The following is a 13,831-nucleotide window of genomic DNA, read 5'->3' on the forward strand; positions in this document are numbered from 1 at the left end:
GCCCTCATCATGGCGAGAGTGGCACATGCGCGCTGCTAACGCCAGCGAGACCTAAAAAGGACCCCCCCTATCAATAGGGTACCCGGGCATGGAGAATACAGTTTAAAGAAAACACCCCGTCTTCCCCTCATATACTTCAACAGTCAAGTATTTTTTATGACTCTCAGGAGGCATATTTTTTATATATACATTTTGTTACATATTATTTTTCTTTTTTCAAATTCATTGTATATAGACAAAATCTTTTTTATTTAAATTGCTTTACATTAATTGCATAATATTAATTACACATATTGCCAAAATATTATAGATCTCAAAACTATATGACGAACCATGTTAGACAAATACCTGTAAATAAGTAACATTTCACTAAAAACTGCTTCAACTTTTTCACCATCAATCAGTCACCACAATATTTGATGCAATTAATGTCAGAAAACTATTGGGGGGGAAAAAAGATGCCAGTGACAGACTCGCATAAGGCCTGCTTCTGGTGATTGTGGTGGGGGTACGACTCAAAGACTAGCAAAGAATGTGCCATGTACAACTGATTCGAAACTGGGAAGTGAAACTAGATGTCGTTTGTGAGACGTTGGCCTGGTATATGATGTTCACTAGTTAAAGTGACCACCTTGTACCATGCCAAGCAACCCTTATGGTGTGGTTGTAAGTCAACCTTTTCGGACTAGCTGCCCTAGTGGTAGCGTAGGCTAAGCAGTCTTTGAGGCTAAACTCTTGAAACGTGTTAAGCAGGCTGTTTTACCAAATGTAACCCCCTTTTATACCAATGAAAGGACACCACACAGATATATATTCAAAATATATATGTATTTATTTTTCAAAGTAACCCCTAGACTCTTTATGAGCACAGGAGCACAAATCGTTAAACAAGAATACGTTAGAATACACAGAAGTTGCACTCTATATGGATAGGCCCTGGTGGCCGCTCAAACCATATACTAAAATAGTGGTATAAGTACCATGAACAGAAAAGGGAAAAGGCCTAGGGCCTCTAGAATCGCTGGGCCTACAAGGAGCTAACTTCAGTTAGTGACCAGGAGGTCCACGGGTTGCGTGTGCAGAGCAAATAGTCACACGCGAGCTCCCATAGGTTTTCAATGGGTGCGTAAAAGTTACAAAGTTACTGCAAAAAGGATCTTCCGGATGGACTATGAACTCAAGATTGGAAACACAGACACTAGAGATGATACTCTACACTTGGGCACCGGAGTGCCAGCTTTACCTCACCCACAGGAAGCGGGTGCATAGGCCTCGAAGTGCGTCGGGTTTCTTCTATCTGTTCAATGGAGCCTGTAGTCAAAGATGCTGCAGGCGGTCGGCCCGGAAGAGATGCGGTGGATCCAAGAGTGGATCGGAGTTGTAGAAGACCTGTAAGCAGAGGGGACAGTGTTCACAGTCACTAGCCAGTGACCAGCGTGGCACCAGGTGGGTACCAGGCGATATCGGGTGCAAACAGGAAGAAAGGTGTAGCTTGTCTCTGCAGCCACGTGGTCCCTGAAGGTCGACGACGTCCAGGAGTCGAGTCTTCGAGCTGTCCCACGCAGGCTCTCGCTGTCGGCGGTGTCGGCGACTTGATCGAAGCAAACAAGCCTTGGCAAAAGCAATTGTTGTGGAAAACTAAATAAGCTGATGGTTCTGACCAGCAGGGTCAGAGGGACTGCTCCTTTGGAGGGGAGCAAGGGCCAGTCTGGAGCAACCAGACCAGCGGTGTAGTTCTTTAAGTTCGTCGCCAAGATGGCCACTAGCCAGCGGGCCAGCAACCGGTTAGGCGCGTCGAGTGGCAAAATCCAGAAGGGCCCCACGCAGATCGTGGAGATGCTGGAAGGCTCACCTTTGGTGCAGATGCTGCTCGGGTGTTGGGCTTCTCAGATCCTAAAGCACAATTTGGAGGGAGCCTCGGTTGTTGCGCTTGCAGCTTGTCATGGTCTTTTCAAGATGGCTGGCTCCACGTGTCTCGGTGCCTCCACGGGTTCCTTCTTTTCAGGGACTGTGGATCGGGCGGTGAGAGGTCTGGAGGTCCAGGTCTTGTCAGTCTCTGGGCTCGGGCTCCGGCGGGAGGCGGCGGAAAAGCAGACGTTGATTCGCTGGATGGTGCTTGCGTTAGCAAGGTGGTCACTCCCTGACCACAGGGGAGATTGGCTTCAGTCCTCTGTGCGGCAGAGCGTCGAAGTTCCCCTCTTCTTCTCGTAGTTAAGTTGATTCCAGGATGTCTGAAGTCTTAGGACACAGCTCCTACCTTTAAGCGGATTCTAGGGGCCGGACTACCTGCTAGGTCCCTCCCTAAGGGTGGGACCAGGAAGGGGGGTGGTTACACCCCCAATCCTTTGTCCAGCTCGCCCCAGGCCCGGGACTGGTGTGCCCCAGGACCGGATTGAACTGGCATATGCACCGAGGCTCCTTGTGAGCCTCAGGCATGTCTGGTTTCTTTCAAGCCCTACCTGACCAATACACAAAATCCTGTCTGGGGTGGTGCTCTCACCTCCCCTGGCAGGAAACCCTTTGTCCACACCTCCCAAGCTGGAAGGACTCCCAGCAGCAGGAGGGCAGACTTGTGTCTGTGGTGGCAGCATCCATTTTGTGGAGCTGAGGCTATGTCTGATTTTACCCGGGTTTCAGGTACTGTACATGTCGTGTCCCTCTAGAAGGGTGGAATGCTAACCCCGTCGACAGAATTGGCGAGGGGTTAGTATTCCAATTCGTATGACACCTTACTCGACATGTTTTGATAAAGCCAAACCAAAGATAGCATTTAACCGCGAGGTTCATAATGCACTTAAGAGTATATGGTATGGCGATATCTGGAAACGGTAGAAGGAAGTTGTTCCGACCACTGCAGACAGGCTCAGCTCATGCCAGAGCACCATCTCACATGGAACCAAGCACTCTGCCTTCAGGATTGTTAAGGCCTGCCATAGGAGTGACTTATAGGTTACCAGGTGTCCCATTTAAGGTTAGGTATAGGTATACTACACCCAAGTAAGAGGTGGTTACACCAACTTACCCCAGCTGAGTGATCAGCCAGTTGTGTCAAATTTGTTAGGCCAAGCCTGGGGTGGCATAATACATGCTTCAGCCCCTGGCAGGCCTTAGATACACCAATGCCCTGGGTACCTAGTGTACACTGGTACAGGGGCTCACAGGGTGATCCAACCAATTGGGTATGTACCTAGGGTACATGGAGTCCATTTTAAAGAGAGAGCAGATGGGCTGAGGTCCTGAATGGCAGGATCTCAGGCCAACTAAGTCGAAAAACCAGCTAGACACTAGGCAAAAATTTGGGGGTAACCATAGTCAGATATCCACCTTCCTACATCGTTAAATACCAAAAGAAGTCTGAGACTCGCATATGTCCCTCTCCTGTTCCAAATTGAGGGCGCGAACAGGTACCCACTCTCGAGGCTGCTCCTGTGACAGGTCTTCTTCGCGGTCATGTTCTTCCAGTAAATCAACGAAATGCAGGCAGTGGAAATGGGACTCAACCCCATCCTGCCACTCTCTATCCAAAGAGAAGTCATGAGGGCGTCAAGGTGCTAACTGATCTCACTCCAGAGCCATCATCGTGTTCAACTGCTCGGCGATCCTCTGCTCGACCCTGAGCTGGAGTCTGAGCCGTGCTGCCCCCGCTTCCCCACTGCTACCTCACTTGCAACGGTTTGTCCGCGGCCGCACAGCAAGCCAAGAAAGCCAAAGAAGAAAGGCTGTGTGAAGCGGGCAGAGGAGCGCAAAGAAGAGCTGCCTCGGGGGGCCGTCGCAAGGCAGTGGCTGGCAGCGCTAAGGATCGGCAGGGTTGGCAGGACCAGCACTCCAGAGCACCGGTTGCAGTGCCGATTCAGCAACTGGTCCCATTGTTCCCCAACTTTTGTTCTCAACTGAGCCATTGGCGATGCCACATCAGATTGATGCCTCGGGAGAGGCAGTGTGGCACCGGAGGACAAGCCTTTCCGGTCTTTTTTGTACGACCTTAACTTGAATCCATTTTGATACAAAAGAGTGTGGTGATTGTCGGAGCATCAGAACCAATCAAACACTCACACCCAGTCAACAGATCTGGGTTTGATCCATCACCGTTCTTTAGCCCACTCTGCCACCCCAGTTCAGACATGGCCATATGCAAATCAGTCTGACCCTGTGCCTCATGAGAACAGTCCAGCCCGAACTGCTAAGCCATGTCTTCCCTGGACTGGAAACAAGCTTCCTAGGACCGGTTTCTGGCATTTCAGCCGTCTTCAGCCAGGTTTGCTTGAATCCAGTGGCAAAGTGAGCAAGGGACTCAACGTCCATCCATTTTGATCCAGACTGAGGTCGCACCTTGACTCCACTCCAGCACACCCGGTCCCAGTACACCCCAATTCAGACAAAACTATTCCTCTTGCGCAAAGCCTTCCTCGGAGGCGTCTTCACCTTATTGGTTTTAATTATGATCAGCTTGATAATGATGATGGAGAGTATGAGGATTATTTTCCGTTCAGACTATGTTGTTGATGATGAGGACAATTGCATGGACTTTCAAGAGGCCAGTGGGCTTCATATCTGTTGTCCCACATTAGACCACCTATGAAGAGAGTGCATCTTTTATGGTGGTGATTAGACGTGCAGCTGAGGCCCTGTATAGCCGACTATATATGAACCCTTACTCGCAATTAATGAGGCTCTGACTGACTGGGTCCTTGAGCAAAGCTGTGCTCTTGCCTGCCAGTAAAAAGACCAGATGCCATACGTTTGCACAAGATGATCCGTACTTTCTTACATAGCACCTGACTCTTGAGAGGTTGGTGATCCAAGTTTTCACCAGTAAGGATAACCCTAAAACATTCCCTACAACTCCTCTAAACAGTGACTCAAAAAGGACCGAGGCGTTTGCTAAACAGATGTTGTTCTCTGCCAACTAGGAATTGTGCATACTTATTGCGGTCTGCCTTTTAGCCTCTATTCATGCCCTTTGGGATATGGCCAGTGAGATCTTGCCAGCGGTTTCAGAGTAGTTGTGTTTTTCTTTGGCTCATATCATTCAAGATGGCCTTAATGCAGCCAGATAGGTCATCAAGGCTGACCCGGACAGCACTGACTGTTTGGGGTATGCTCTAAGCACTAGTGTGGTGCTCTGCCGCCACACGTGGGTGAGGTCCACTGACTTTTCTTGGGGTGTGCAGGCGTTCCTAATAGAGATGTCTTTTGATGGTTCCTGCCTTTTTGGATATAAGGCTGATTCTACCCTCAAACGCATTCTTTGGGCTTCTCATGGGCCTGCCTGACTATTTCCTCAACAGTGTGAACCCTTTTGAGGTTATTCTAAAGGTTAGCGTGTAGGCACAGCCATGTTCTGCCACCACTACAGCCTTTGTATGGACATGCTGCAGACATCGCGCAGGCCACCAGGGAAAAGGTTACATCCATTCCTCCACCCCTGCAGCGTCAGCCTCTAGTTCACTGTGCAATCGCATTTAGTGGCCTTCAGACACCCTGTGGGAGGCATGATCCGAGATTCTCTTCCAGGGTGTCCAAACATCACATCCGACTGAAAGGTCCTCCAGATCATCCAACAGGGCTTTGCCTTACCATTCTGTTCGAGGCATGTGTGCTATAGATACACATGCTTTGCATACACCTGCCACCTGCCATCTAGTGTTTGGCTCCAGATGTTTGCAAGGTGTTTATCTTTGAAGAAGTCTTTCCTAGTCACGAAGTAAGGCGGTGACTCCTTTCGGTGATAATGCGCATGGGCATTGCCTCCATTGTTAGATTGGTTTTTTTCGGGTTCGGACTGATTGCTCCGCTCCGGTTTGAAACCGCTCGTCGGTTCCCCTCGGTGCGCAGTCCTTTCTACCCTGAACGGTATAGTTTTCTAATCATTTCCCAACTCTCCGTGTATTGTTTTGGTCCACGGAATCTACTTTTCGATCGCAAAGCTACGTGGACAGCCTTTGGGCCTAACTGCGTCGATCCAGCTCTCCGTCGATGGATCGGACACCGATCAAATTTTGTCCTAAGTGCTACACAATGTATCTGCGCACTGACTCACATCAGGTGTGTAACGTGCTTGTCTCCGGAGCACAAAGAAGGAAACTGTGACGCTTGCAGATTGTTTCTGTCTAAGAAAACCCTTCCAGATAGTCTAGCTTGATGCCGAGAGATTCAGCCTCAAAGTATTGAAGTCACGCCAGATATCTTCGGTGAAGAGTCCGGTCAAGAAGATATTGGGGTATCAGCGGAGGAGGAAGAGGCCTTCTCCACATCGGAGTCGGATTCAGAGCTTGAGAGAGACCTCGACGTTGAAGAACTTCCCGAGGGACGTGTGACATGAGTACAGAAGACCCCTTCCCTATCAACCCACTCACATAAAATGTAAGGCTCGGCACCACCTCTGCCTTCTGGCCAAGGTCGGTACCGAGACGATGTTTCCGACGCCCCGCCTTCCAGCTCGGCTCCGAAACACCCAGTCAAGCCTTCTAGCTCGGGATCAAGTTGACACAAGCCCTCTTTGGAACCGAAGCCTTACGATTACAAGTTGAAATCTAGCTCGGAGCCGAAATCCTCTGTGCCGAAAAATAAATCGCCTTCGGAGCTGAAATCTTCCACACCCAAAGGCCAGTCCATATCAGCACCGAAAACGCCGGTGCCGAAACCGAAGATGTCCGTTCGGGTACAAATTTAGACATTGTTCCAACGAAAACGGATCCCAAAACAGAAGAGACTTTATATTAACCCAGAAACTGGTCATAATCATACCAAGCTGCCTCAAACACAAGCTTCAAGATGAGGAAAGTCATTACAAGATCCCTTTAAAAAGGAAGACTGTTGGTACCAGCCCCTTTCACCCACCACCAGCATCCCCTCAACCACCCTCTTCTCCAACTTTAAATCCTTTGCACATCACACCTCAGGATTCTCCACAATCTCACCATGACGGGGACGATATCGATGAGGGAGGCACACATTTGCCAGTAGATCCATGTAGTGATTATACAATTCACCCTCCGTTAGACAATGATCCAGACCTTTAACCTGCCAAGCCATCTCCCCCTGATGACAATGTATCTTATCAGGAACTCATTGCCAGGGCTTTAGAATACCACTGGGTGGTACTACACAAGGAATCCTTAGAAGAGGATTTTTTGTTTGAGACTTTAGGATCCACACAAACACTCTCTATGCTTAAAGGTATGATGTAACACGCTGATGACATTTTTAAAGATCCTGTGCCTGCATGCATCTTGACTCCTAGACAAAAAATATAAAGCCTACCCAACAGATCCAGTATTTATTAAGGGCCAGTTGCCACTAGACTCACTGGTAGTGTCCAATGCTCGCAAATGAGCTAATTCCCAAACATCAGGGGGTGCTCCTCCCCCAGACAAAGAATCCAAGCTAATAAATGCTCTGGCAAACGCATAGCTGCTCAAGCTGCCAATCACTGGCACATTGCAAACACACTAGGCCTTTTATCCAGATATGACGGCACACTGGGATGAAATGGAGCAATTGCTCCAATATCTCCCAGAGGAGCATAAAGCAAAAGTGCAAGATTTGGTAAATGAAAGAAAGCTAATTTTCAATTTGTTAATAAGATGTGCTCTAGATGCTGCTGACACCACAGCTAGGGAAGTCAACACTAGCGTCTTACTTGGTTACGGATTTCCGGGTTTGAACCCGAAGTCCAATAGTTTATTTTAAATACACCATTTGGCTTTAAAAAATGAAAAAGGACTCTGAAGCGGCTAAGTCCATGGGAGCGCTCCAGTCTCCTTAAAGCAAACACTCTTTTTGTCGCTCCTTTTACCGAGCAGGTTCCAAAATCACATCCTCAGACCAGAATACCTCCTCTTACAAAGGTAATCACCAGCCCTCTTCCTCAAGAGGATTTTTTTAGAGGAGGATTTAGAGGAAACCACTCTAAAGGCAGGGGTAGAAGCGCCACACCCCGTAACTCCTCTTGTCCCAATAAGCAGTGACTTCCCCACGCTTCCCCTGAATATACCACACCTGTCCGGGGAAGACTTCAACAGTTTCTCCCCATATCCATACCAACCAACAAATGGGTGATTGGAATTATCCAACATGGTTATTGCCTGGTGCTTACCACCAATCCTCCAAACATTCCGCCTCGCTCTCACAAATTTGTCACCAGACCACTTACAGTTACTCGAACAGGAAGTGTAATCTCTTTTTAAAAGGAGCCATAGAACCAGTTCCAGTACAGTACCAAGGTTCAGGGGTTTACTCTCTATTTTATGATCCCCAAAAAGGACGGATCCTTAAGACCTATTCTGGATCTCAGAATATTTAAACCTATATATACTGTCAGAGCACTTTCACATGGTAACACTTCAACAGGTACTTCCACTTTTACAGAAGTGAGATTTTATGTCTACTCTAGACTTAAAAGACGTATATTTTCATGTTCCAATTCATCCAGCTCATCACAAACACCTCAGATTTATGATAGCAGGCAAGCATTACCAATTCAAAGTACTTCCCTTCAGAGTGACTACTGTTCCCAGAGTATTTACCAAATGCCAAGCGGTAGTCGCAGCTCATCTCAGAAGACCACATATTCACGTCTTCCCCTACCTAGACGACTGGCTCATCAAAGCCAGCACCTACCAAAACTGTCTATGACGCACTCAGACCGCACTATACCTTCTTCATCAACGAGGCTTCACAGTCAATGCACAGAAATCTCAACAGCATCCTTCACAGATGCAATCTTACCTAGGGGCCAGTCTAGACACTATCAAAGCTCTAGCCTCTCCCAATACTGCCAGAATTCACAACATTCAGTCTATGATACTACAATTTCAAACCAACCGATCATTATCAACCAGATGTTTCATGCAACTGTTGGGAATGATGGCTTCTTGCATCGCAATTGTACTCCATGCTCGAATCCACATGTTTCCCCTACAAGAGTGCCTAGCACGTCAGTGGAATCAATCACAGGGTCAATTAACCGATCTAGTGTTGGTGGACGGCCGCACCCATCGCTCTCTACAGTGGTGGAACCCACAATTTATCAAAAGGACGGCCTTTCATCGACCCTATTCCACAGATCATGCTCGCAGCAGACGCATGGGGTGCCCATTTCCAAGATTACACAATACAAGGCATGTGGAGAAAGAAGCACAAAAGCCTTCACGTCAACTATTTAGAGCTTCTAGCAGTCTTTCTAGCGCTCCGAGCTTTTCAGACTCACCTAATAGGCAAAGCTGTCCTAGTCCGAACGAACAACACAACAGCAATGTACTATGTACAAAAACAGGGGGGACACACACTCTTCAACTGTCACGCCTCTCTCAAGTCATTTAGAATTGGGCAATCTGTCAAAAAATGTATATTCTAGCAGAACACCTTCCAGGGGTAAACAATCAAATTGCTGACCTCAGCAGAAAAAGGCAGCAAATTCACAAGTGGGAACTTCAGCCCCAAGTTCTCCTTCCATACGTCCAACAATGGGGATTACCACAAATTGACCTGTTTACCCCAGTCAAAATGCAAAGTGTCCAAACTTCGCCTCCAGGTTCCCACACCCACTCTCCAAAGGCAATGCCCTATGGATTAATTTGTCAACGATATTTGCCTACGCTTTTCCGCCTCTCCTGCTCAATCCATTTCTGGTTCTTGGGCTCAGGCAAACATCCCTCACACTGATTCTAGTAGCTCCCACATGGGCCTGTCAACCATGGTACACCACCCTGTTGGAGCTGTCTGTAGTTCCACATCAAAAGCTGCATCTCATCTCCAGGCTCCTCACTGAGAACCATGGAGAAATATGGCATCCATATCCCAAAGAACTAAACATAGCGATCTGGCTCCTGAAGTTAGTGTTTGGTTATTTAAATCTACCACCAGATTGTATGACTATTCTGAAAGAGGCAAGAAAGCCTACTACCAGAGCATGTTATGGAGCTAAGTGGAAAAGATTTGTTGTCTATTGTAATAATAATAAAATCAATCTTCTAGATGCTTCTATACAAAACATTATATGTTACCTGTTGCACTTAAAGCAAACTGGGCTAGATTATACATCTATTCGTTTGCACCTTGCAGCGATAGCTGCATATTTGCAGAACAGGCAGCATTTATCCCTATTCAAAGTTCCAGTGATCAAAGCCTTCATGGAAGGTTTGAATAGGGAAATACCACCAGGAATTCCCCCTGTACCAGTGTGGAATTTTAACATTGTCCTTACAAGGCTTATGAACCTTTGCATAATTGTCCTTTACAGTACCTTTCATGGGAGGTTGCTTTTCTTATTGCAATCACTTCATTGAGGAGAGTTGGTGAGCTGCAGGCGTTAACCTTAGAGGAACCCTTCTTTCAGCTTCAGAAAGACAGGGTAGTTCTTCGCACCAATCCCAAATCCTTCCCAAAGTAGTTTCTGCTTTTCATATTAACCAATCAGTTGACTTACCTGTGTTTTTTCCTCAACCTGATTCAGTAGCAGAACGAGCTCTTCACACGCTTGATGTTAAAAGAGCATTATTGTATTACATAGAAAGGACCAAATATTTTCGCAAAACAACTGTTTGTTGCATTTGCTCCACCTTGCAAAGGAAATCCCATCTCTAAATCTGGCATTTCGAGATGGATTGTAGAATGCATTCAAACATTTTATACAAAAGCTTAAAGAAGTTTATCCATACCCCTAGATTCCACCCGCAAAATAGAGGCTACTATGGCCTTTTTAGGTAACATTCCTCTAGCTGACATATGTAAGGCAGCAAAAAATCAATGGGGAAGGAAAAAGAAGCTGTGATCCATTTAGCTTCCAGTGGTTAGTACAAATATCAAAAAAGGGGAGAGAATGGACCACTTGTCCTGTGTAACCAAGGTCTTAATTAACGTTGGAAACCATCGCTAAAAACCCTCATATACGTACACAGGCGATGGGCGGTATATGTTGATTCTCTGCCTCCGTGTACCGTAACAGCATGATCATTGGGTCTTTTCCTTTGTCAATATGCTGACCTCCACCTCCAATTAAGAATAAAATTCCCTATATCAAATCTCATGTCCTTTATTCGCACTGGTGATGGACCAATAACTAGGTCTATACACGCATGACTACGTTTTTAATTTCCCACGTCACCAATCTCAAGAATAAAGGACACGAGATTTGATATAGGGAATTTTATTCTTAATTTCACACATCTTGAGCACGAGCACGCCCTCTTTTTATTCCTGACCACTACTGCAAAACCAGTTGGTCTTCCTCCATGTGGAGGTCAGCATATTGACAAAGCAAAAGACCCAATGATCATGCTGTTACGGTACACAATGGTAGCAATGGTTTCCCACGTTAATTAAGACCTTGGTATCACAGGAAAAGTGGTCCATATTCTCACCTTTTTTGATATGTAAGGCAGCTACATGGTCTACACCACACACATTTACCAAACCCTATTGTGTAGATGTGTTAGCACTCCAACAAGCTAATGTAGCCCAATTTGTACTTAAAACATGGTTTTAAACAACTGCAGCATCTACAGGTTAGCCACCGCTTTGGGAGTATACTGCTTTGTAGTCTATGCAGAGTATGTGTATCTACAGCGCACATGTCTCGAACGTATTGTTACTTACCTAGTAAACATCTGTTCTTAGCATGTAGAGCTGTAGATTCACATGCGCCCACCCGCATTCCGAGCACCTATAGTTGTTGCATTTCTTAATTATGCATTCATATGCATGGACATTTCTTTACTACACTTACTCCATTCTCACCCTCCTGCGGGAAAACAATAACAATGGAGTCAATGCCCATGCGCATTATCACCGAAAGGAGGAGTCACCTTACCTCGTGACTAGGAAAGACTTCTTCAAAGAAAAACAACTTTCAAACATCTGGACCCAACACTAGATGGCAGGAATATGCAAAGCATGTGAAGCTCTACATGCCAAGAACAGATGCTTACTGGGTAAGTAACATAATCCTTTCCGACCCTCCTCAACTTCATCCCACATCACAGTGGCCTTCGAAGAAGCATCTTTCCATCTTGCTGCAGGCAGTGCAGGCTGTATTGTCGTAAGGGGCCATTGAAAGAATGTCTGCCTTGGAAGTAACGATGGGTTGCTACTCCCGCTGCTCACTTTGACCCAAGTTCTGGCTGCCTGGGATTTAGTTGACTGGATGGTTGCCTTGGATAGAACTGCAGGGTGTGTATTTTCGTGTGCCCGTGCTGCAGTGTCAAAGATGCCACCTTCGGTTCAGGGTTGGCCAGGGTCATTTCCAGTTTGCTCTGCTCGCTTTGGCCTTACCAATGCCCCTTGGGTGTTCACGTCATGACCTTTTGTTTTACCAAAACCAGGATGCAGCGAGTTACATTTGTGCACTAAGGTAATACCACATTGAAGGGGCTTTGTGACTGTAACGAGGTTCTTTCCCTATGTAAAATAATGGTTACATGGAACCTGTGAGGCAACTCAAGAGAGTACTTTTCTCGTGCAAGTGTTGCTGGAACGTAGTACTTAACTGGAATTTGACGATTGCGTGTTAGTATGAAATGTGTGAATGTGTTTTAATACAGTTGCTCCTAAAAATGTTATTGGGCCACATTTGCTTTTCCCTGCCATGGTATAAATATATATTTATGCCATGACAAGCATCAGTTTGTGCTTTCCATTTTCAGCAGAATGATTAATAAAGGCATAGTTTATAAATGTTTTCAGACATTGGACTGCAGCTACAGGGCTATACTCAAAGGGAACAAACACCCCTGTGATCTTGTGCTTTTTTATCTAGAAAATTTTAATTTTAAAGAAAAATAATTTCCACCTCTATTTCCATCAGCTGTTTCCTGGTCGTCAACCTGTGAAGAAGTTGTTGGAAACCTTGCACGAGTGGTTGGTGAACCTGCCCTTAGACAAAATCCCTTACGATGCCATCCTTGATCTGGTAAACAACAAGATGAGGGTAAGATATTGTGAGATCTGTATGTGAGACGTCTTGCAAAAGAGCCTGTATCCGATGTCTTCCTTGTACAAGATATTGTGTGCAAGAAAACTATTTAACCGAAAATCATTGGTTCATTGATTCTTTTGTAATCTGTTGTAAACACCAAGTAAATCAATATTTAACTTTCAAGTTCTCAGAATTAATCAAACTTTGATGTTTACACTTATTGAAATTGACCTATTTTCATTTAAATTCAGTTGTATTTTGTCTCAAGGCATTGTTTTCCCTAAACAGTTGCTTCTCTTTCTGCAGTGAAACCTTCAGCTACCCTGATTCCTTCTATTTACCTTTTTATCCAAGTATTTAGTAGTTTAAAACCTGTGCCACCTGGGATGTCAATGAGTTTTTTTTTTCAGTAGCTGCAAGAGCATCATCATGGGTATGGTATTTGTATCTAAGTATATATGCGCTATTTGTATAGCACAAACCTGGCTGAAGGGCAGCGAAGCATTGCCCATCATCAAAGGCACAAAGACGATCAACATGTTATTAGAGGCGCAGCTCATTTTTATGAGCGTAAACGCGCTTTTAGAGCATCGTCATGTTCTTTAAAGCGGTTTACTAAATAGTTTTAGCATGCAGGGATCATTCCCGATCCTACGTGCAGAGTTGGGACAAGGCGTGTTGCCTTGATTTTTGTTTTTCACTCTTAATCTCGAATTTGATGGTGTCCTTACTGCTGGTGTGCGAGAACCACCATAGATGGCTTACTTGTCAGCCATATAAGTGGCATTTCCAGCTCTGATAGCTTTGTGGATGAGTTGCAGTCAGTGGTGTTCCTTCAGGATGGGGCTATACGGTCATATCTCTTCAGGCTCTTGATGAAGCATGCTTCTGCATGTCAATACCTTTAACTGGGGC

The 13,831-nt window shown here is 45.9% G+C and overlaps 1 protein-coding gene across 2 annotated transcripts in view; it reads left to right on the forward strand.

Moving 5' to 3' along the window:
* Positions 1-13,831, forward strand: part of QSOX2 (quiescin sulfhydryl oxidase 2) — a 265,478-nt gene that overhangs the window by 185,267 nt on the left and 66,380 nt on the right. For both annotated transcript variants that reach the window (XM_085613372.1, XM_085613380.1), the window contains one exon: positions 12,806-12,928. In XM_085613372.1, coding sequence (XP_085469498.1) covers positions 12,806-12,928 — 123 coding nt within the window. The remainder of the gene's footprint in view (positions 1-12,805; positions 12,929-13,831) is intronic.

The sequence above is a fragment of the Triturus cristatus genome, chromosome 1_2 (assembly GCF_964204655.1).
Source record: "Triturus cristatus chromosome 1_2, aTriCri1.1, whole genome shotgun sequence".
NCBI lineage: Eukaryota > Metazoa > Chordata > Amphibia > Caudata > Salamandridae > Triturus > Triturus cristatus.